Source organism: Bombyx mori, chromosome 15, assembly GCF_030269925.1.
Source record: "Bombyx mori chromosome 15, ASM3026992v2".
Lineage (NCBI taxonomy): Eukaryota > Metazoa > Arthropoda > Insecta > Lepidoptera > Bombycidae > Bombyx > Bombyx mori.
Window position 1 is genome coordinate 693,458 of NC_085121.1, and position 21,839 is coordinate 715,296.

At 38.2% G+C, this 21,839-nt stretch overlaps 2 protein-coding genes across 13 annotated transcripts in view; one reads left to right on the forward strand and one right to left on the reverse strand.

The window, feature by feature from the left end:
- Positions 1-21,839, reverse strand: part of E74 (transcription factor E74) — a 266,595-nt gene that overhangs the window by 128,067 nt on the left and 116,689 nt on the right. The window contains exons 6-9 of one of the 11 annotated variants that reach the window (XM_038015611.2): positions 16,574-16,654; positions 15,813-16,241; positions 15,109-15,372; positions 12,734-13,088 (exon numbers count right to left, since the gene is read on the reverse strand). In XM_038015611.2, coding sequence (XP_037871539.1) covers positions 12,734-13,088; positions 15,109-15,372; positions 15,813-15,887 — 694 coding nt within the window. In that variant the 5' untranslated portion in view covers positions 15,888-16,241; positions 16,574-16,654. 11 annotated transcript variants of the gene reach the window in all.
- LOC101739180 (U7 snRNA-associated Sm-like protein LSm11) overlaps positions 19,362-21,839 on the forward strand; it is a 52,609-nt gene continuing 50,131 nt past the window's right edge. Inside the window, exons 1-2 of one of the 2 annotated variants that reach the window (XM_004928645.5) lie at positions 19,362-19,740; positions 20,163-20,468. In XM_004928645.5, coding sequence (XP_004928702.1) covers positions 19,521-19,740; positions 20,163-20,468 — 526 coding nt within the window. In that variant the 5' untranslated portion in view covers positions 19,362-19,520. The remainder of the gene's footprint in view (positions 19,741-20,162; positions 20,469-21,839) is intronic. The other variant, XM_021349511.3, reaches the window with a different exon arrangement.

A 21,839-nucleotide genomic window follows, 5' to 3' on the forward strand; every position in this document is an offset into this window, starting at 1 on the left:
GCTTTGGGATAGGGGCGGCGTTTCGGCTTACGTCAGTAACGTCACGACTGCCCTCCCTAAGTCTGCCGCAACGTAATACTTGTTCAAGTTCGAATGGCAAACCGTGGTCCTAATTTTCTACTGCCTTACAGCCTAGGGCATATCCTTCGAACTGTCAACTAAAAACTAAGGCTTCACCGAATTCAGCTCACTACAAGTCCAGCTCAGAGCCAATAGTTGACAGACGGTTGTCGAATAGACACTAACCTTTCCGCCCTTTGATAAGAATACTTTCAGGCATACAAATTACAAGATGTCTATTTACAATTTCAATAAAATTTCCACGACTATTCGCTCAGAATAGGGCTAGAATAGATTTAGTTTGATTAAGGCGTTTACTCACTTCTTGTTATTCCCGAACTGAACTTACCTGTAACAAAAAACACATATGCATTAAAATAGATGAAAGAGAAGATAATCCTAAGACTTCTAAACGATTCAGAGGAAATTTGCGTAATAAAAAATACTCCTATCGATAAACTATTCCATACATTTTTTTGCGATCTTTCAGAATGCTATTTCCTTTTATGAGTTTTACGATAAATAAATTGGCTCTATTTAAATGATCTTTCCCGGTGACCTACCGAGATAATTAAGAGTAGATTCTGAGCATTGTCCAAGTTAAGCGCTATAAACTACAGACAGCACTTCTCAAACATCATGAGACTCCATAAATTTCGATTGTGACAATGAAAGGCACGATTCAAGAACACATTGAAAACGTCTTGGCTCCAGAACTTCAGAGGGTATCCAAGAGTGAAACTACTAATTATTAAATTAAATAATTGCATTCACTAAGAGTTTTTAGCATTTAAGCTCGTCTAGAGCTTAGATGATGAGAGCTTAATGAAAAAAATAAACATAACTAAGAAGCCGTACCGTAAAATGAAACGGCAATAATAACATTCCACAAAAAACTCGAAATATTTGACAGAATTTTTAAAACAGCAAACGTCCTGTGGAACAAGATATTTAATTGTCATTTAAAATTAATAGTTTCCAATTAAGGGCTACGACACGGTTGCCAAAAACAGTTCTAGGTAACGTACTCAGCACATTAGGTTTAGGGGGTCTTCTATATTTGTCTAAACTTTATCTATTTACATAATACATTTAATCATTGCGTAAATATCTGATTTACGGCCACTATTGGGGTAATAGCCTCTGATAATTAGTGGTATAAAAAGAAATGTTGTCTTTGAAAAAACACAGCGAATTAAAAACGACAATTACAACAGATATTCGGTCGTTTTTATTTCTTTAACTAACGTATCCCATTGAATATGAGACCGCCTGTAATTGGTCACTTTTGCGTTTTTGATATTTATACTTTATTCATAAAGTACGCGTCATGGACGTTATCTCGTATTCAAATCACGTATTTTTTTATACTTTTCAAATTGTTTCGAAGTTCTATGAATAGAAAGTTTTTTTTAAGCTATTGCGTATCTTTTATCGCGGGCGCGGCGACCGAATCAAGAGATTCCGTAACGAAAATAAAACCTTACACCCCTCACTCCGCCTACCACGTAGCTCGCGTTCAACATATTCACACGTTGCGCTTGTGTAGTGTTTGTGAATAAGCGCGCGGCGTCACATCGCACTGCATGCGCATCATGAAAAGTCTACCCATCTCTCTCTCGCGCGGTCTAGCTTATGAGTGTGAAGGGGACAGTTAATGTTTTGCTTTTGTTAATGTTTATAAATATAGCGTGGTCTTATTTTATTATTGTTTTAATATTAAATTATTATTGTCTAATTATAATTGCATAAGTTGATAAAAAATGCTATGCAATAGCTTTACTGCGGCAGTCCCCGAGTGCCACACTTTTTTTTTAATTATCATTGTAGGCAAATATACGCCTTATCTGATGGTAAGTAGTCACTGAGGCTCATTGACATCAGCCAACCAGGGCAATTAAACAATAACAGTGAAGGGGGTCAATTTTTTACCATCAGTATCTCGTTCTAAGTACGGACCCATGAACTACGAACGGAATTCCGTATAATTCGTTAGCGTAAAATTTCCTAGTTGTTTTGACACCCAGCTTGGCGAGGTGTGGTAACGGAGCGTGCAGGGTTCCATCCCAGTGTGACAAACGCAAGCACTTGTGTGCGCGTCACGCCATATTTTTGATTAATTTCAATGTCGGCCATGTTGTTTTTTTGTTTTGACATTTGAAACGAAAAATTTTACACGACGCTTTTTGCGTTTAATGCATTGTCCTATAAGAATAAAGAAAAATCTATACTAGGATTTTAAACTATAAAGTTTGTTAAGAATATCCTGTATTTTTACATGGCGTAGGAATTAGTGCAAAAATTACTGACGACATTTAATTTTTGAATTAGTAGTAGTAGTAGTCGCTATAAATCAATCGATGTTTGCAGAATTAGTAAATACAATAGCAATAAATAAAATCGATCATATTTTATAAAACAAATTTAATTCCTGACACATGGTCGTAATCATTAGCTAGCAATGTGACATCTTGACATTTGTCAGAAATGTTTGACGCCATTATGCGAAACAAAAAATATGTATTCTCAATGTTTATGAGTTATCGATTTTTGCCAATACAAGTGAACAAAAAGTTCTAAAAAAAAACTACTGCAGATTATTAAAACAGGATTCTAAATGGCTCTAAAATTAAAAACACAAATATGTACGTTTAGATGTTATATTTTATATCAAAGCTCATCCAGACAGATTGATCCTGTTGTGCAACTAGCAAGCAACAATTTAAAAGGTAGAATAGTCGTCGAATATCCAATGCGAATGTCAACGTCAACCTTGACACGCGTGGTCAACAGAGAAATGGAAGTTTCTAGAAGTAAAACCCGACCACACTCAATTACGACCGCCGTTTTATAAATTTGACTAATCTGCCAGCGACCAGTGAACTAAATTTCATGCAAACCTTCACTTATTTAATTTTATATGTGTTACATAGAAAAATACCTATCATTCTAATTTGATTGGGACTTATTTCGTAAAGTAAATACGATACACAAACAATTGCGATAATCATGCGTGATAAGCACACGGCCGCGTGATAACATTTCTAGATCTGTACACAGAACAATGGAGCCTAGATATTGTGACAGTGGAATTCTTGTTTCAATGAATACGGGCTGTGAAATCATCGCGGCGTTTCGCACTGTACAGCGTTGCGTTTGAAAAGCTAGCGCAAGCTGGGATGCTGGTTCAATATTACAATTTCTTTATTAAAATGTTGTTTTTTATAGTAAACTAGCTGACCCGGCAAACATTGTTTTGCCTTAAATAAGATTTCTAGGGAATTTCTAGTGTAGAAAAAAAAACTTACTTATTGTAAGTGTGTAAGGATGTGTGTGGTAAATGAGTGAAAGAGGTATGTAGTGCTGTGAACGATGAGGGAATATATAATAAAAATAACAAAACCTCATTCAACCACATAATACCTCATTATAACAAAAAAAAATGTCCAAATAAAAAAAAAGATGTTAGGGGTGGACAACCCTAATCACTTAGGGGTATGAAAAATAGATAGTAGCCGATTCTCAGTCTTACTGAATATGCATAAAAAATTTCATGAGAATCGGTCAAGCGGTTTCGGAGGAGTATGGGAACGAACATTGTGACACGAGAATTTTATATATTAGATTACAGTACAAGACCGCGTGGCAGATCACCGTTACGATGGACCGTCCAAATAAAGGCAGTTTTATACGGTCCCGTCAACCAGTGCAGAAGAAGCGTCGCGGTACGCGAGGAATGGCGACGTCTGGTGAAACGCACCACCACCCGATGTAATGACCACGACCACTCTGTCAAGAGTACAAGCGACTGAGGATGGTAAACTAGTGGCTACCCTAATCGCCCTGCACATGATGTAATGCGCTGTTCTCGAACACAAATACAAGCAGTTTTCTCTTTGAGACCACAGACGACCACTGCTGGACATAGCCACAAGATGGACCGACGATCTGTTGAAGGTGGCGGGTATCCGCTAGATAGCAGCAGTTCAGCTGACGATTAATAACATGATAGCACTATAGCGTACATTTCAAAATTATTGTTCTACACAAATTTTTTGGCACAACGCAATGTATCACGCTTAATAATCAGCTAACGCGCCGTTTTCCACGATGTCGGGGGTATCTGACAGATACTTTGACAATACATTGCCGGTTGACGAAAAAATAGCTACCATAACAAGTATTTAAGTTCAGTAAAAGTCCGATTTTCCTTTACCTCTTCACAATTGTTTTAACTAGAACTTCTTTACAATCGTCTTCGGTATGTGGCTCGTAAAGCAAAGACCATTTCAAATTCTTTAGGTATTCTTTATTGAACAATACCAAAGTCCAGTGCAAGTTGGTCTGAATAGGTATGAGCGGGACCGACCAGGTCAGGGTGACCGCAGACTGTGCGGTTTACGGTGACTGACATATCCACGTCACGGTTCCACCTAATTCAGCGAGCTGAAAACATATCCTCATTCCCTATTGGTGTCACCAAGCATTCCACTTTAAATTCTAAAGTCAATTTGAGAGATACAATATTTAAATATGTTTTTACATTTATTTAAATGCATCTGTCACACGGTAAATGCATCTTCAGGGTAGATATGTGCATAAGTTCGTCACCCGTCTGCTGTTATGTGATCATAAGCGACTAGCTATAACTGAGGGAGATTGATTATGTGACAAAGACACTTCTGGCTATCGAAGCAGACCTCATCCATATTATCTGGAACCGCTGCGTTCATCGACAGTGCGTTTCCAAAGATCTTTTCTGCCACATACCATCCGGCTTATGAACGAGCTCCCCTCTACGGTGTTTCCCGAGCGCTATGACATGTCCTTCTTCAAACGAAGCTTGCGGAGAGTACTTAAATGGTAGGTAGCGGCTTAGCTCTGCCCCTGGCATTGCTGACGTCCATGAGCTACGGTAACCACTTACCATCAGGTGGACCATATGCTCGTCTGTCTAGAAAGGCAATAAATAAAAAAAGGCAGTGGTGGCATTTACGTTGCGATCTCATTGTCGAATTGTCAATGTAAGTGTTAAAGTAAGTAAACATTTAAACTTAATTTTTATTTAATTTTTATTTATTTTTTATTTTTAATAATTATTATTATATTATAATACTTTGTATTAATTGTATGTATATTTACGGAGATATGTATGTGTATATGTATGTGTACATATATGTATATGTATTTCACTGGAATGGTACACAGCGCGTAGTTCGTTTCCAAATGATTGTCCACCTGATGGTTGTGTGGAAGAGATCGCTTTTAGCGATAAGACCGCCAATTGTACTTTTTGTTTTTAATGTATCGCACTGTTTATTTGTTTTTTTTGGTGTACAATAAAGAATACTCTCTCTCTCTCTCTAAGTGCTGTTTCGCTCTTTTGAAACGCGGTAAAAATAAATAGCTATAGGTAGCAACTACCCGTTTAGGTGACTGTCTATTTAATCATAATTACAGTTAAGTTAATTGAACGCTTGAAAATAAACAATTTTTCCGCCAAGAACTTGTAGAAGTAAGAGTAATATCGTTTCGTATGTACATATGTTGTTAGGTCCGCGTTATGCAGTATCGGGACACGTGCGAGTGAGCGTGATCGCCGTCTTGTCATTGACATCCATAAGGTTCTCGCGAGGGATCGAGAAAGGGCTCCCCTAGACTTAACATCTGAAGTTCTGTCTGCGAGTTCGCGTCATGAAACAGAGACGCGTTCGGGTTTGAAACATCGGCTCTGTGGTATCTATAGGCACTGGTGACCGTTTTGACCATGTTTTTCATAATCAAGGAGACTTCGTCATATCTTTAGACAGCAGAGTGAGTGTGGCTCTGAGCGACAGTGACCACACATGAGGTAAACTAGATGCTAGTAGTATCCGTTTTATTAGAACAAAGCTTATCTGCTCTTTCGAACCTTTGGATCAATTATCTCGTGGCTGACATATGCAGTGTGGTACTTTCCCAAATAGACGCATAGCAAGCCACCTACGTATGGATGTGATGGTTAACATTTTCATTAGCTGAGCGGTGTACTCGTATGCTAACTGAAGAAATAAGGAGCTTATTCACGCGACACTAGTCACTGATTAAAAATTACATTAAAATATCGATAACTATTGCGAGTCTGTTACTAAATTAATATTATTAATATACCTATACTATACATATAGTTATGAATATATGCTTGGCGTCTCTTCCCGTAACTCGGTCGTGTTTATAATAACATAATAATATGAGACGAATAATTAATTATTTAAAAAATATGGCACAAAAGCCCGAATGGGGAAAATCTTTATGAGACCAATTAAATTACTCATAGTGTAATATTGCTTTATCTGGTTCTTCTTGCAATTTCCGACATTGTTTCGGCTCTTTTTGCACGCGCGCTTATGCCTCAAAGAGTTATCGCAATATAGACTTTAGACAGGATTATCATAAAGGCAGTAATGCGTTTCGGTTTGAAGGGTGGGGCAGTCGTTATAACTATACTGAGACCTTAGAACTTATATCTCAAGGCGGGTGGCGCATTTACGTTGTAGATGTCTATGGGCTCCAGTAACCATTTAACAACCAGGTGGGCTGTGAGATCGTCCAACCATTTAAGCAATAAAAAAAACGCATGCGGAATAGGCAGGCACACGTCCGCCACGGTCTCTAATAGATTAGATTAGACCGAAATAGGCGGTATTGTGTTCTTTGCTCATGTGTACTCACAACTAACGAGTCCATTTTAATAGAGCTAAACATTCAAAAAAAGCTCTCTGCCATCTGCCAAGAGCGTGTTGTGAGCTTCTTCGGACACATGCGGTCTCACGCATAGAAGGCAAGCGCACTGTGGGCAGAATACCACCCAGAGGGTCAGATCTGGTTAAGAAAGCGGTTGGTGGTGAATTATACCATGGCGTCCATGATCGAGCACTACGGAGGAAAGTCACGTGTGGTCGCGATCCTCAGCAATAAGGGAACGATGCAGAAGAGAGGTAGGTACTCACAAAAGCATGTTTTGGACAGTAACTTGAATTTATACTGTGACGTAGACAATGACATGTCGTACGCCGAAGATCTGTTTATAGTCGCATTGCGGGTCAGGGCTAACGTATTCTCAGAATATAAACGGCGTGTTTCTATTTAAATGTTATGGTTTCGTTAAATTACAAAAGGATGTTTTTGAAAATGCTCTGTTAAGTGAGAATTCTGAGGTCGGCGAAGCTGTCATTATTTCGATTACTTTTACGAAATCATCCTGCTAATTCTCACATCCAGTGATTGGAACTGTGACTTAAAATCGAGCTATCATGATGTTAGTTTTATTACTATCGCAATGTAGATTATTTGGTATGATTTTGGTGTATTATGTTTTTTTTTTTTTAGATGGGTGGACGATCTCCCAGCCCACCTGGTGTTAAATTGGTTACTGGAGCATCTACAGCGTAAATGCGCCACCCATCTTGAGATACAAGTCCTAAGGTCTCAGTATAGTTACAGTTGTAAAGTCGAAACTTTCACTTTCGATTCGTTTGATTAACAAAGAGCTTTTGTTCGTCTGGTTAGTATACTGGTTAGTGACGGTACTGTAGAACGCGCTCCAGGTTCGATTCCCAGTCGAAACCAATTTATTTATGTTTTATATTTGGTGATTTAATGCACTTAATCTTATCTTGCCTGCGTATTTCCGATACCAACAAAGTTATTTATTTATTTTTACTTTCTCATACTGTCTTTTTTTTACTTTATTGCTTAGATGGTTTAAATAATGTCAAACAATATATTAATTATGTATTAAATTTATTATTTATTATTAATTTATTATTATTCGATTCCTTAATTGTTACTAAGATGCGCTTGATGATTTACGTTATTAATTGTAACCGATGATAATGGTTCGAATCCTAGTTAATTCCAGTCTCGAGTTAGAGTAATATTTTGCGCGCACGTATCCGCGGTCGTCACGCTGCCCTGACCTGGATTCGAACGCGCTCTGACGTCCGACATGTCGCCGCGGTGCGTCGCTACCCGCCACTACACTAATGGACAGTTTCGCGGGAAACCTTCGGGGCACAATCCACCATGATGTCATTTTAAGACGCCAACTGGTCACGGAATAACAAAGAATTTTGTTTTAGATTGACTAGATTGTCGTGACGAGCTTTCTTTATTAGACCAAAATACCAAGTGCAAAACGCAGGATGTGCTTAAAAGAACGAATGGACTCCAAAGCCAACAATTGAAGAATTAGGGGCAGATCGAAATTGAAATATATTTATTTTTCGATATATTTTTCGACACTCATACATTTCAATTAGACGGCTGTAAGCATTTGTGAATTATTCACTTACTCATTTAGAACGTACGTATTTGACTAATTAGATAAGCCGAAAACACTAAACCAAATTAATTATGTTAAAAACAAGAATTCAAACATCCTGAAACTACAATGTTTTCGGAAGAAGGCAATTATCGGTCTGACCTGAAAACCTTGACATAATACCCTACTCCGTGTCCCAGGAAACTAAACGAGGAAAAACTTATATGTATTATCCATTCATTTTATAACTTTTAATGTAACGAACAATGATGAGGAGCGTGTTTAGGACCGGGTCACCTTGACTATAATATTCACCACTGTTTCCTCCCTATCTCCGTAAGCCCTAGATCTTATTTCCATTACCATACTATTACCGGTGGTGGGATCTCTTGCGAGTCCGCACGGGTAGGTACCACCGCCCTACCTATTTCTGCCGTGAAGCAGTAATGCGTTTCGGTTTGAAGGGTAGGGTAGCCGTTGTACTATTAAAAAAGTAAAACCTTAAAGCTCATGTCTCAAGGTAGGTGGCGGCATTTACGTTGTAAATATCTATGAGCTCCGGTAACCACTTAACATCAAGTGGCCCGTGAGCTCGTCTATACATGTTGGTACTGCGTGCGACTGGCTAGATCTTATCTATTTCTGCTGGGACGCAGTGTCAAGTGTGTCTTTATTAATTGCTCAAGATTAATTGACTCCCCAGAAACAAAGCTAAATATTAAGCAATACCGGAGTATTAAAGTTTGGTTTCTTTTGTCTTATTTTTGTTCTTATCCGCGTCCCGCGAGATAAAGTCGGCACACAATTTACAATCCAATCCATGTTGTAATTCGATTTGGATAAAAGTAGCAAAAAAATTACGGCGGTCCGGCTTGCTGCCGTCACCCGTCATGGGAATATTAGACCTTCGGGTTATAAGGTAAAATTTGGTGTGAGATTCAATTACCAAAAGCCCTATCCCAAAAAGCCCGCTGAGTTTGTTTCGCCGGTTCTTCTCAGGACTGTGACTTTTTTTTTTTTTTTTTTTGAGTTCACATTGTTATTTATATTTTGACATTCAACAAGTGTGTTATGCTGATATCTAAGTTGAAATAAATGATTTTGAATATGAATTTTGAATTTGAATTTGAATTCCAAAATGCGGTAAGTAATGCTATGGATGTAACATGAGACCGGAGGAGTATTTTTAATTACACATTTCACAGTTAATTGTACACAGTTTCAAATAAAATAAACCTAATTAAATTGAAACTATGTGGAATCTTAAGAGACATTACGATTATTTGAGCATCAATCAATATCTATTCTCGTATTCTGGAAGAAAACGTATTTTCGGTATCAAAATCAGGTCACGCTAAATATGTGCGCGCCATTTTCCTGTTTTCTTATTAAACTGAGTTTTTCGTGTCTGATTACCGGCGGAGCTGCACCTTCCTACTTATAGCGGATTCATGTTGTGGTGATTGTTATATTGTTTGATAGTGGCCATTTTGTAGTTACATTTTTGTGTTTTTATCTTTAAAAAATGATGAAAATTAGTTTGGTTCGTGATGTATTTATTAATAAATTGTGGAATTCGACGCCGAAGTCACATTTCTTTAATTTCCCAATGAAATTTTAAAGTAAATAAAAAAAACTGCTGAACGCAATCTTATTCATTTCTGGAACTATGTGTTCGCACTTGCACAAGGCTTCCTAATAATTCTATTCTAATTTATATTTATTTATAATAAATCTTTGTTTTTATTCTACTTATTAAAAAAAACAAATACATTTTGTTGTTGAAAAGACGAGGAAATTTCAATTTATTTCCAATTAATTACCCGTACTTTACCGGAATAAAAATATCAGAGGGAAAATGTAGGTAGTAAGTAACCTTTACGTAATACTTGTAAACGATATCGGTGGGAGGAAAAGTTCTCAAAAACAAGTCGATGTTGCTGGCTCCGATTTTAAATTGATTTTTAATTGTCTATCGTGCGCGTAACGCAATTACGCTCTACAGTATTGTCAGGCATCGACAGCTCTACGACATATCACCCATTCCGGCAATGGCTCCCATGAAAGCAGTGGACATGAACTCCAGACATATCAAACTAGTGAATTTATCGTCGCCTAAAGGATAAGCACCGGTCACCGTTCTCATTGAAATCGTTGCATACGATGAAGAGTTTGACGAGTGAACTAGCCCATGGACACAACCCACTGAGTTTCTCGTCGGATCTTCTCAGTGGATCGCTATTCCGATTTGGTAGTAGATTCTGTGAAGCACTGCTCTTGCTAGGACTAGCTCACCCGTCCGCGCGTAGCTGAAATAACCCCATAGGCTAATAGGTAGAGAAAAAAGATGCCCGGTGTTTGTCTATGAAGTGATTACACCAGTGTTCAAATCTGAATTGGAAGGACAACGTGCCATAATGTCCAGCCTATTTCAATCGAGTGGCAATTAAGGGTCCCGGCTTGAAGACAGCCGTTACACAATCCTATTGAGGCTTCGACCTCACGTCTCAAGGTACGCGGCACTAGCGTTCTAAAGTCTTCTGAAAGCCACCCAACTCATGAATCGCGAAGTCCTTCACCGATACAAGCATTCAAAAAGTTTTTAACCTTATATAGGTTTTATTCTTTAATATATTATCTATATATTAATACGTGAAGCCAAAATTGTGTACCCCATTTTACAAAAATTGTGCGGACGGAGGAGTATGAAATTTCCCACACTTATAGAGAATGTAGAGAAGAAGTGCAGAATGTTAATATATCTTTATACTATGCATAAAAAATACATTAAATCTAACTAACAATGCCTTTCCGTCTGTAACAGCATCCAGTTATTATTATTCATTTCTTTACACCCGTGTGCGGATAGGAGGTAGTGGGACGTATAGAGCGACTGTCCCGCCAACCTTCACGTGAATTGAAGACGAGTGGATGAAGGGCTTAAGTAACATTTTTAAGATTTTTGAGTTTATACAATGAAGGTGTTATGTGCCTATTTATATTAGACCTTAAAACTCCGGATCTAAAAGCTATTTTTAGAAATTGCATGTTTTTTTACCTATGCTGATAGCCCTGAGAGGCTATTTCAGCTTCTCCTTGACGTGTAGGTAAGCTCACGGGCCTCAAACCGGGTGTATTGCTAACACTAGCAAGACAGTACTTTGCAGAATCTACCACCGGATCGGAAATGCGACTCACTGAGAAGATCCGGCGAGAAACTCAGTGGGCTGTGCCTATGGGTTAATTTACTCGTCGAGCCCTTTGTCGTTAGCGACGGGTTCGGAGAGGACGGTGACCGGAATTGCATGTGATGAAAGAGTTATATACGAAGAAAAATAAAGTAACAAAAGTTTGTTGCCCTTTCTTCAAAATTAACAAATTGTATCATATCCCTCTTCATCCACTCATGTCATCAATTATCCCGCCGCCAGATTCTTATAACGCGTATTACATTCCTGTAAATCAACAGGGTTTTCTATTTATCAGTTCTAGTGTAGCGGTGAAAGCGGTTTGAACTTGCAATCGTTAGCTTTCGCTTCCGGCCGCTCGAGGGCGCTGTGTCATTACGAGATTATTGCTAATGGTAGGACAGATTTCACGCAATAGCTTTAATTGTCTTTGTTTTTATTATTTAATGCAAGTGCATAAAATAATAATTAAATTACAAATGCGAATTCCAGATTTGTTTAACAAACACACCGTAACCCTGACCGAGAGTCGAACGTGAATTCTATGGTGCATTAGTCATTAACCATCATAAAGTTATCAAGTAGTGTTCAATTGAATGCTAAAATAAGCTCTAGAAATATTAGAGAGTCTAATGCTTAGACGCTTTGATACCATCCCTATGATGACAATAATAATTACTTAATTAAGAATAAGTGGTAATAACAAAAATGAAAATATTCGAATCTCTCCGTAATGACAGATGTTTACCTACTTTAACATAAATAATATTACTTTCGCGCTTCATCCGCCTAGAACGAGGTAAAAGCCAGTGCAATGCAAAAGGAGCATTGCAATGCACTTCCTAGAGCGGAAACCGAAAGTACTCCCGGAGAGAAAACCGCGAATCTTGAATGAAACGCATTAGAAATAAATGGATGTAACGGTTGTTAGCGCCATCTATTATAAATCTAGTGAAGTTAATCAAGCAGACAGTTTTCTAGTGAACCTTTCTGTAGCGTCATCTGTTGTAACAAAATAAAATTTCCTACCATAACACCGTTACAGTAAACTGACAGTTGAAAATAGCGCCATCTATTGTGGATTTTGAACACCAAGACGTTTATTAAAATTGCTTGTGAGATTACTAAACAGTTAGACTATTTGCCGATAGATGTCTCTTAAACTAAAATTAATAAAACGAACCTTTACCTCCACCAGCGTCGTGAGCTTGCGGTTTCCCGCTCGGCACTCGCTGCAACGGCGACGCACTTCCATAGTTCATACTCGTCCCCGTGTACTCTGAACTGACTGGTTCTTGCTTGATGCCGCTGGGCGTTGAAGATAATTTCTCGGCGAGCAACGGATTTTGCGACGCAATATTATATCTTCCATTGTTAATGTTATTATTAACGGCATTGTTAATGGCGTTGGTGCCCGATCTAAGGAGTTGCTGCAATCTTTGCTGCCCGTTGTTTTGTAAATGTAATTGACTTTGAGGGTAGTACCCTTGCAGTTGACTGCTGGACGCTGGCGACGATATGTTGTTGTTCTCTTCTTGCTGAAAAAAAATTAAGCATTTAGTTCCCAAATACAGAATCATAATCGAATTATCGATTGTTGCTTTTCATTCTTCTAAGAGTTGTCTCAATATTGATAACGTTGGCCAGAAAATATCTTTACAACCCGAAGTCACGCTAAAAGCAGTTGATAAACGGTTAAGTGCAATCATTTCTTTACTTATATAAGACAATAACAAAACATTTCCTTATAATATTCTGCTTATATGTAACAGTTCACTGGCAAAGTTTGAATGCTAGTTGGAACGAAGTTCCTTATGGGACGATGCGGAGGCGTACCCTAACTGGGAAAAAACGTCCGTAACGTAAAATTTTTATTCTTTATGTATAGTCTTAGTATGATTGCTATACAGTGTCTAATGTATAGTCTACGTGATGACGGTTATTATTATTATTCATATAAATAGCTATTATTCATATATTATTATTATTATATATATTTTTATAAATCATTGTGAATAAAATAAAGTTGATAACTTTGTGAAGTAGTTTTTTTTTTATCAATATCAATATCAATCATAATAAATAATGTATACTCGAATAATTATTTTCTTTATACCTCAAATAGCTTAAAATCAATATTTTTATAATAAGATATTTCGTTCCTATCCGGTGTCCCACGACACCACACATCTTATTTATTTTTATTTTAATTTTTGAGGGAGTTTTACGAAACTCCCTCAAAAATTTTTTGAGGGTTTTTCTTCTTGTATACCTTACTCACAGGTGGGCTGAAGCCTTGGAGAGCAAGGGCGAGGCTCTTGCTGTGAGCCTTGATATCGCGAAGGCCTTCGACAGGGTCTGGCATAGGGCACTTCTATCGAAGCTACCATCTTACGGAATCCCCGAGGGACTCTGCAAGTGGATCGCTAGCTTTTTGGATGGGCGGAGCATCACGGTCGTTGTAGACGGTGACTGCTCTGATACCATGACCATTAACGCTGGCGTTCCACAAGGTTCGGTGCTCTCCCCCACGCTTTTCATCCTGTATATCAATGACATGCTGTCTATTGATGGCATGCATTGCTATGCGGATGACAGCACGGGGGATGCGCGATATATCGGCCATCAGAGTCTCTCTCGGAGCGCGGTGCAAGAGAGACGATCAAAACTTGTGTCTGAAGTGGAGAACTCTCTGGGGCGAGTCTCCGAATGGGGTGAATTGAACTTGGTTCAATTCAACCCGATAAAGACACAAGTTTGCGCGTTCACTGCGAAGAAGGACCCCTTTGTCATGGCGCCGCAATTCCAAGGAGTATCCCTGCAACCTTCCGAGAGTATTGGGATACTTGGGGTCGACATTTCGAGCGATGTCCAGTTTCGGAGTCATTTGGAAGGCAAAGCCAAGTTGGCGTCCAAAATGCTGGGAGTCCTCAACAGAGCGAAGCGGTACTTCACGCCTGGACAAAGGCTTTTGCTTTATAAAGCACAAGTCCGGCCTCGCGTGGAGTACTGCTCCCATCTCTGGGCCGGGGCTCCCAAATACCAGCTTCTTCCATTTGACTCCATACAGAGGAGGGCCGTTCGGATTGTCGATAATCCCATTCTCACGGATCGTTTGGAGCCTCTGGGTCTGCGGAGGGACTTCGGTTCCCTCTGTATTTTGTACCGTATGTTCCATGGGGAGTGCTCTGAGGAATTGTTCGAGATGATACCGGCATCTCGTTTTTACCATCGCACCGCCCGCCACCGGAGTAGAGTTCATCCATACTACCTGGAGCCACTGCGGTCATCCACAGTGCGTTTCCAGAGATCTTTTTTGCCACGTACCATCCGGCTATGGAATGAGCTCCCCTCCACGGTGTTTCCTGAGCGCTATGACATGTCCTTCTTCAAACGAGGCTTGTGGAGAGTATTAAGCGGTAGGCAGCGGCTTGGCTCTGCCCCTGGCATTGCTGAAGTCCATGGGCGACGGTAACCACTCACCATCAGGTGGGCCGTATGCTCGTCTGCCTACAAGGGCAATAAAAAAAAAAAAAAAAAAAAAAAAAAAAAACTGACCTTTATCTCGATAGGTGGTGCGCCCGAAGCGGTGGCGTTAGTGAGATCCGTGAAAAACGTATCGAAGTTGTCGAACGCGGTCTCCCCGAGCTGCTTCAGGATGTCGTCGGGGTCTGCCGCTTCAGAGCTCTCCGGCTCCAGGGTGAGGCCGCCCACGATGTTGGACAGCTCGGCCTGCGACAGCTCGCCTAGTGACGAGGCCATCTGCTGAAGCTGGGCGGCCGCCTGACCGCCGGCAGCCACTACCGCGTCCTGAAACTGTCCCTGTTCTTCAATAAACGATTTTGTTTACGATATTTTAGTGCACTCTGTCATGTTTTTTATTGCTTAGATGGGTGGACGAGCTCACAGTCCACCTGGTGTTAAGTGGTTACTGGAGCCCATAGGTATCAACGACGTAAATGCGCCACCCACCTTGAGATATAAGTTATAAGGTTTCACTATAGTTACAACGGCTGCTCTGAGCTTCAAACCGAAACGCATTACTGCTTCACGGCAGAAATAGACAGGGCGGTGGTACCTACCCGCGCGGACTCACAAGAGGTCCTACCCCCAGTAAGATTAAATTAAGTAATGAATTTGATTACGCGACGGCGTTCCTATAAGCGCAACGTTAGTCACATCGAGCTTATGTTATTATGGAGGGTTATGGCCCAGCTCGCCAGCTCATCTTCACTAGTATAAAGTAAGAGAACTATTATTACCTGAAGGCAATTTGAGAGATCGACCATTCTGCCCTCATTCTCGGCGGACCACCACTCGTCTTCAATAAATGGCATCGCCAGCGCCGATCCCGACGGCGCATGTGTCCCCGCCACGTTGTCACAACTACTTGACGCCAGATGGCGCTGTTCAATATGACACTCACTGCACTAACACCCGAGTTCTACACAAAGACTAAGGTCTTACTATTCTATTTAACGTAAATTCGTTTAAAATGTTTGGCAGCGTCTTGGACGGAACGTGCATTATTCGTTGTATTAATTACGCGAAGTGAAGGTACTTAGTTACGAGGAACACATAATGGTTTTTGTAGTTTGGCCGCTTGTTGTTGAACACGTTGATTGGTCTAGACGACACTCCTCCGGCCAGGTTACCTCACCCCTCGTACTCCGATCCTCTTCAGCAGCGACCTGCGAAAATCGAAAGCGTAGGCTCTCACGTCCAATAACACAAGGTACATACATAAAGCTCACATTTCATTTCAAGGACTCAAGCGTATGGTATACAGCTAAAACTAATCGGTTACGGCAGTAGTTTAAATTCGATAAATGTATTATGGAAGCACTCATTAAACCGATCAAGTGCATTAGTAAATAAGTATTTATAAAATATTATTTTAATAAATTTTATATCTCTGAAGCAGTTAGTGAAGCGTGTTTCAAGGATTATGGTTCCAACCACCAGCGTATTTTTGGATTGTAAAGGTTACTTTATGAGAATGGCGACAATGCGCCGAGTTCACCTGGCGACGTCCCGGTGTATGTCGAACCTTCGTCGACACAGCATAGAGGCGCTACGCACCGCACGCCGCGCACACAATGCTCTGAAAACAAAGGGAAGCTTGTTAAAACAGTGTACAGTGACATCTAACGGAAATTTGCATCATTACACGCTATTATAAAAACAATAAACTTGATATTTTACCCAAATAAACGTTCTTATGGGTATATTTAAATAAACATATCGGTAACTATGTCATTTTTCGCTAAGAGCTCACCCAAGTCAATGAGACGCTAATACACCGCCATCTATGATCGAATAGAAAACAACACGGTACTTCATTAGTGATGAGCCGATTTTTAATTTAACATAATTGACTATTACGCGTAGAAGCGGGCTCAACGACCTCGTACAAAAACTTTGCCTGCGTAATAATGTAAAACAATACAAAGCGGCGTTCACAATGCACGGAAGATCGCAACGCAAAGAAAGGTGGGCTGTATTCGTTCGCAAAAACACGAACAATGCTCGTCTTTCACTGTAATTACGAGTGTGATACGTTAAAAAATCATAACTTTTGTTTTCTAAAACGTTTCCTAGTGCACTTTCTTCTGTCTGTTGCGTGTGTCGCCGTCGCGGCGTCGGTTCGAAGCGAGCGAACGCGCTGCGTGCTTGATGGCCGAGTTATGCACGCGACCAACTTTATGTATATTATATGTCATCATTATAGCAAAAAAATATACATTTAATTAAACCCAATTTAATTTACCAATGTATTTGACACGTATCTTTAATTTTCACACAGTCATTTTCCCGAGAATAAACGAATTACGCATTTATACGATGCTCATGACAATACAATGATTAGGTAATTGAAATTCTTAGCAATAATTAAAAATTAGTCAGCAAGATCACATTAGAAATATTTTGTTGATCGTTCGTGTAGATATTGGGTATGTGAATTCTAAGGTTTATGCAAATTCTCACCACAATTATTTTAAAGGCTAATATTGAATTTATTATAGTTTAGCTTTCGTTTATTATAGTATTTAATTTATTAAGTTTAGCTCCAAAAATAAATAGTTTCCGGTAGTTGTTAGTTTCTATTGAAATTTAAATTATGTGATAGAATTTTTGCTTTAACTAAGTTATTATTAGAATTTTATCTCAGTAAAAATATAATTTAATTAGCATTAAAAATATAACAATGTCGTGGAGTTCTAATGGTATAATTAACAAATATTTTGAGATTCACTCAAAATAAACGAGTTACACTTCTCTTCTCTCTCTCTTCTTCAACCCTTCTACCCAATACTGAGTGTAGGTCTTTTCAAATGGACCCCATTCTCTTCGGTCTCTTGCCTTTCGCATCCAGCCCCACCAGCCAAACTGACCAGGTCATCGGTCCAGCTCGTTGGGTTACGACGTCCAGTACAAGGTCTCCACTCCAGTACTTTTGTGCCCCATCGATTGTCATTATCATATATAGCTTATAAATAGGTCTTGAGGTCTTGCACGAGATACGATATGGCGGCAGATTGCAAAAAAACAATTTTTAATCTTAATACGCTAAAACAGTTTCATTCTTTGCTTGTGTAACATTTTTAACCTTCCACGAAATTTAAAAAACCATCATTTAGATCAGGGGTTCCCAAACTTATTTTGTCTACTGCCCACTTTGAGAATGAATTATTTTTTAGCGGCATCATTTTTTCATCTATTTAAAAACCACTATAGCGAGAGCTGAGTCGGTGTCTAAGAGTCCTCCTAGATGAAGTTACAAATCACCACCCAAGCCTCTACACAACGCCCCCATTTTTTCTGGGTCTCTTACTCTCTTTAGGCCTGCAGCGCCCACAAGGGGGCGTTATCGCCCACTTTGGGAAAGGCTGATTTGGATGAACGATACTGCTCACTATAGGAAATCGCATCATTCTGTTTCTCAGTTTGTGACATTTGATCGCAGTCTCAATTACGTGATTCTGACTGTACATTTAACATTACCGCGGAATTTAATGTACTTAGTTATAATCTATGAGTTTCAACTAGAGCTCAATATGAGGGGGACTCTAAAATCGTTCTTTTCACCTGTACTAAGAAAACATTGAACGAGTTGAAAATTTATTACAGCGCCATCTATTAGTGCACTGTGATTCTCTTTTGTATTTTGTTTTTCTTTTTCTTCTGTCTTTCAAAATTGCATTTAATTTATATTCAATGCCATTCAGTTAAAAACGCAATCACGTCAACTTTTCATATTACTTTTGGCCATTGAGATATTAATTACACAGCCTTGGATTATTTACTTCCTATTACAAATGGCTAGAGAAACTTCAAGTTTTGTTGACGAGCGAACATACACGAACTCGTTTCAATATTTAACTGATCCCCAATCAGGCATTTTGCTCTACTAAAAAAATAAATATAATAATGCTCGCAGAAAAGGTTTTTTAATTGATTTAATTTAAAATATGTAAAATATTTTCTAGAAATCATGGTGCATAAGGAAGGACCTTCAATAATACGGTCTATTACTAAGTATTGCGTCGGAAAATTATACACGCAACTCAGTATTACATTTAATCGTTGTTTCTTTCGATGACTTCCGTAAAGTAATTGTTCCGGAAAAATCCATCACATCTTTTGTACATTTTTTAAATTATTTATGGTCACTGTTCTAAATTTTATTTAATCTAGCAAAAGAGTGCAGAACTACAACACGAGTTTTAGTGAAGGTCATTTTGACAGTTATCTAAATTTCTGACTAGTATAATCTGTAAAAGCATGTGTAATTTTTCACAAATTATATAGAACAGACAAGGCTGTATGGGCTTAGATCCCCTTGCCTTTCCTAATAAGGAAAAATTGTACCAAAAAAAAGAAATTTAACCTGTATTCTTTGTTATTGTTTTGGTTCTGAAAATAAGGTTAATTCAACACTTCATAACATTTCGTTTTATAGAAGAAACATGTCCGAAAGACATAATTCGGAGTCTTCAACATCTGAAACTGAGATGACTACTGGCAGCTCTACAAATTTAAAGTCAAAAAAAGTGTTACATTCTAACAAAAAAACAGTTTTAACTGAAAATGAGCACCGTACAAAGAAACAGTATTCTGAAGGTAAAGAAATTAAAAGTTTTGACAGTAAAATTAACGTGGAACCGCATAGAGCAAGAGATTCAGAAGGTAAATTTTTAGGTTATATTTTTAATATTTTGTTTTTCGTCAATAATATGTTTCTAAAAGTAAAGTATACGGAATTAACATATACCTGTTATTTTTATTGACATTGTTTCTATATCTAACTATGAATGTAATTTTAATGAAATGAAAATGAAAGTAAAAATGCCTCTTTTTGAGATGGGTCTTGTCTATTCTATCTATCTAATTTACCTAATCCATTATTCAGTTATGCGGTTTGATTAAATTGTTTGTTAAACCTTACTGCTATTATTTTTAAATACTAGTATATTATACTAGTAGAATACGAGTATATTAACTAAAAAAAATTGTAGTTTCTATTATAAGCTGCATTTCAGTCCACGAACCGTAACTTATGCTGCATAGTACTAATACATTACTATAGTGAGCCAACCATTTGCTTTTAGAAGAAATTTCTGAGACTGATGATAAAAACTCAGATATGTCAACGACTGAATCAGAAGTTAGTGCCTGCAGTTCCAACTTCAACCCAATAAAGGCATTGTATTCCAAAAAGAGTAAAATACCAGTGGAAGATGCACCAGTATTTGAGAATCTAGAACAGTTAATGTCTTCGTTCAAGAACGATTCAGTATTACCCGTTGGGTATGGAAGTATTGTTAAAGAGAGGGAAGAAAAAAAACTCAAGCTAAAACTGGAAGAAGAAAAACTGTTGGAAGAGAAAAATCGAGCACGTTTTGCACAGTACAGAGGTATTTCGATAATTAATTTAAATCGACTAATTTTTTTTGACTCAACAGCAGAGGCATTGACCATTTCACTAAACTTCTCTATGTACTTGTCTTGTACTCTTCTTGTCTATGGTAGTCATGGTTTTCTGAATATTGAATTATTGATCACATGTCAACCGTGACCTTCACACAAGAAGTTCAGTTTAATGAGATGAAAAACATAAAATTTTACATAAATCAAGAGAAAAACTCTTGATTTATGTAAAATTTTATGTTTTTTCTATTTTGGGTTTCTAACTTGGCCATATCTAAGACCTATTTCATGTTACATCTCTCTCTGATATTTCTGCCCTTGTTGTATGGAGCCTCAGAGGATATTTTCCTTCTCAGGAAAATCCTTACTATAGCGAAGAGTGTGAATCCTTAATGATGTTATTATGCCTGTCATGTTAATGTGTGTTGCTTCTCTGGCTGTCATTGTATTTGAGTTAGAGCATTTTATAATTGAGTTTTGTATTTTCTTCAACTGCCCCAATATAGTATCCCCTCTTTATGATATCCTTCCAAAGGCATCACCCGGCCTATTAATTCTCTCTTAACTTTAGTCTATTCTAAACATGTAAATATTCATGTAAATTTTTATCTGCTCATAGTATATGTCTTTAAAGTAGTTAGTCTAACATTGTGCTGTTCTTAAAATCACAGAATTGCATATGGAAAAACTGATAAAACACATTTGTATTTAGTATTTTTTCTCTAAGCACCTGTCATTTTTGTGCATGGCAAAATCAATGCCAAAGGTGTTGGAGCCAAATTTCTTTATAAAAAAAAATTGAATTTACAAGTTGTTGGTTTTAACATAATTAAAAGTACTAACAATAATTTGCTTATTGGTCCTTTTATTTATGTAAAAACTGTAAAGTATATAATATGTTTCAATGGAGCATTTATTTCAAATTGATCATGTGTATGATCCGAATGACCAGAAATAGCTTTTAATTGATTTAGAGATCATGTGTAAAAAAAAGTAAATGGACAAATGCTCTCACTCCCACCCGGCATCAAGCAGCTCCGGGCTCATCGCAATTTTCAATGCCACCGGGCAGCATACGCATGCTGATATACGATAGAAGTGTTCCTTATATTTTGGGAAGGCTAGCCCGCCCTTCAAACTGGCAGAAATAGACAAGATTGTGGTGTCGCACCCTATGCCCCCACCCTCAGACAAATGATTTCGGTTTTAATCCAATACAAGTTTATTTCATAATCACCCAAAACTTAAATTTAAGTGCCGTTCCGCCCTTTGCGCATTTATTAAACACATAAAACTATAGGTATATTTATTGCGAACTAGTGGTCCCGCAGTCATTGAAATTAGACTATAATTAACTT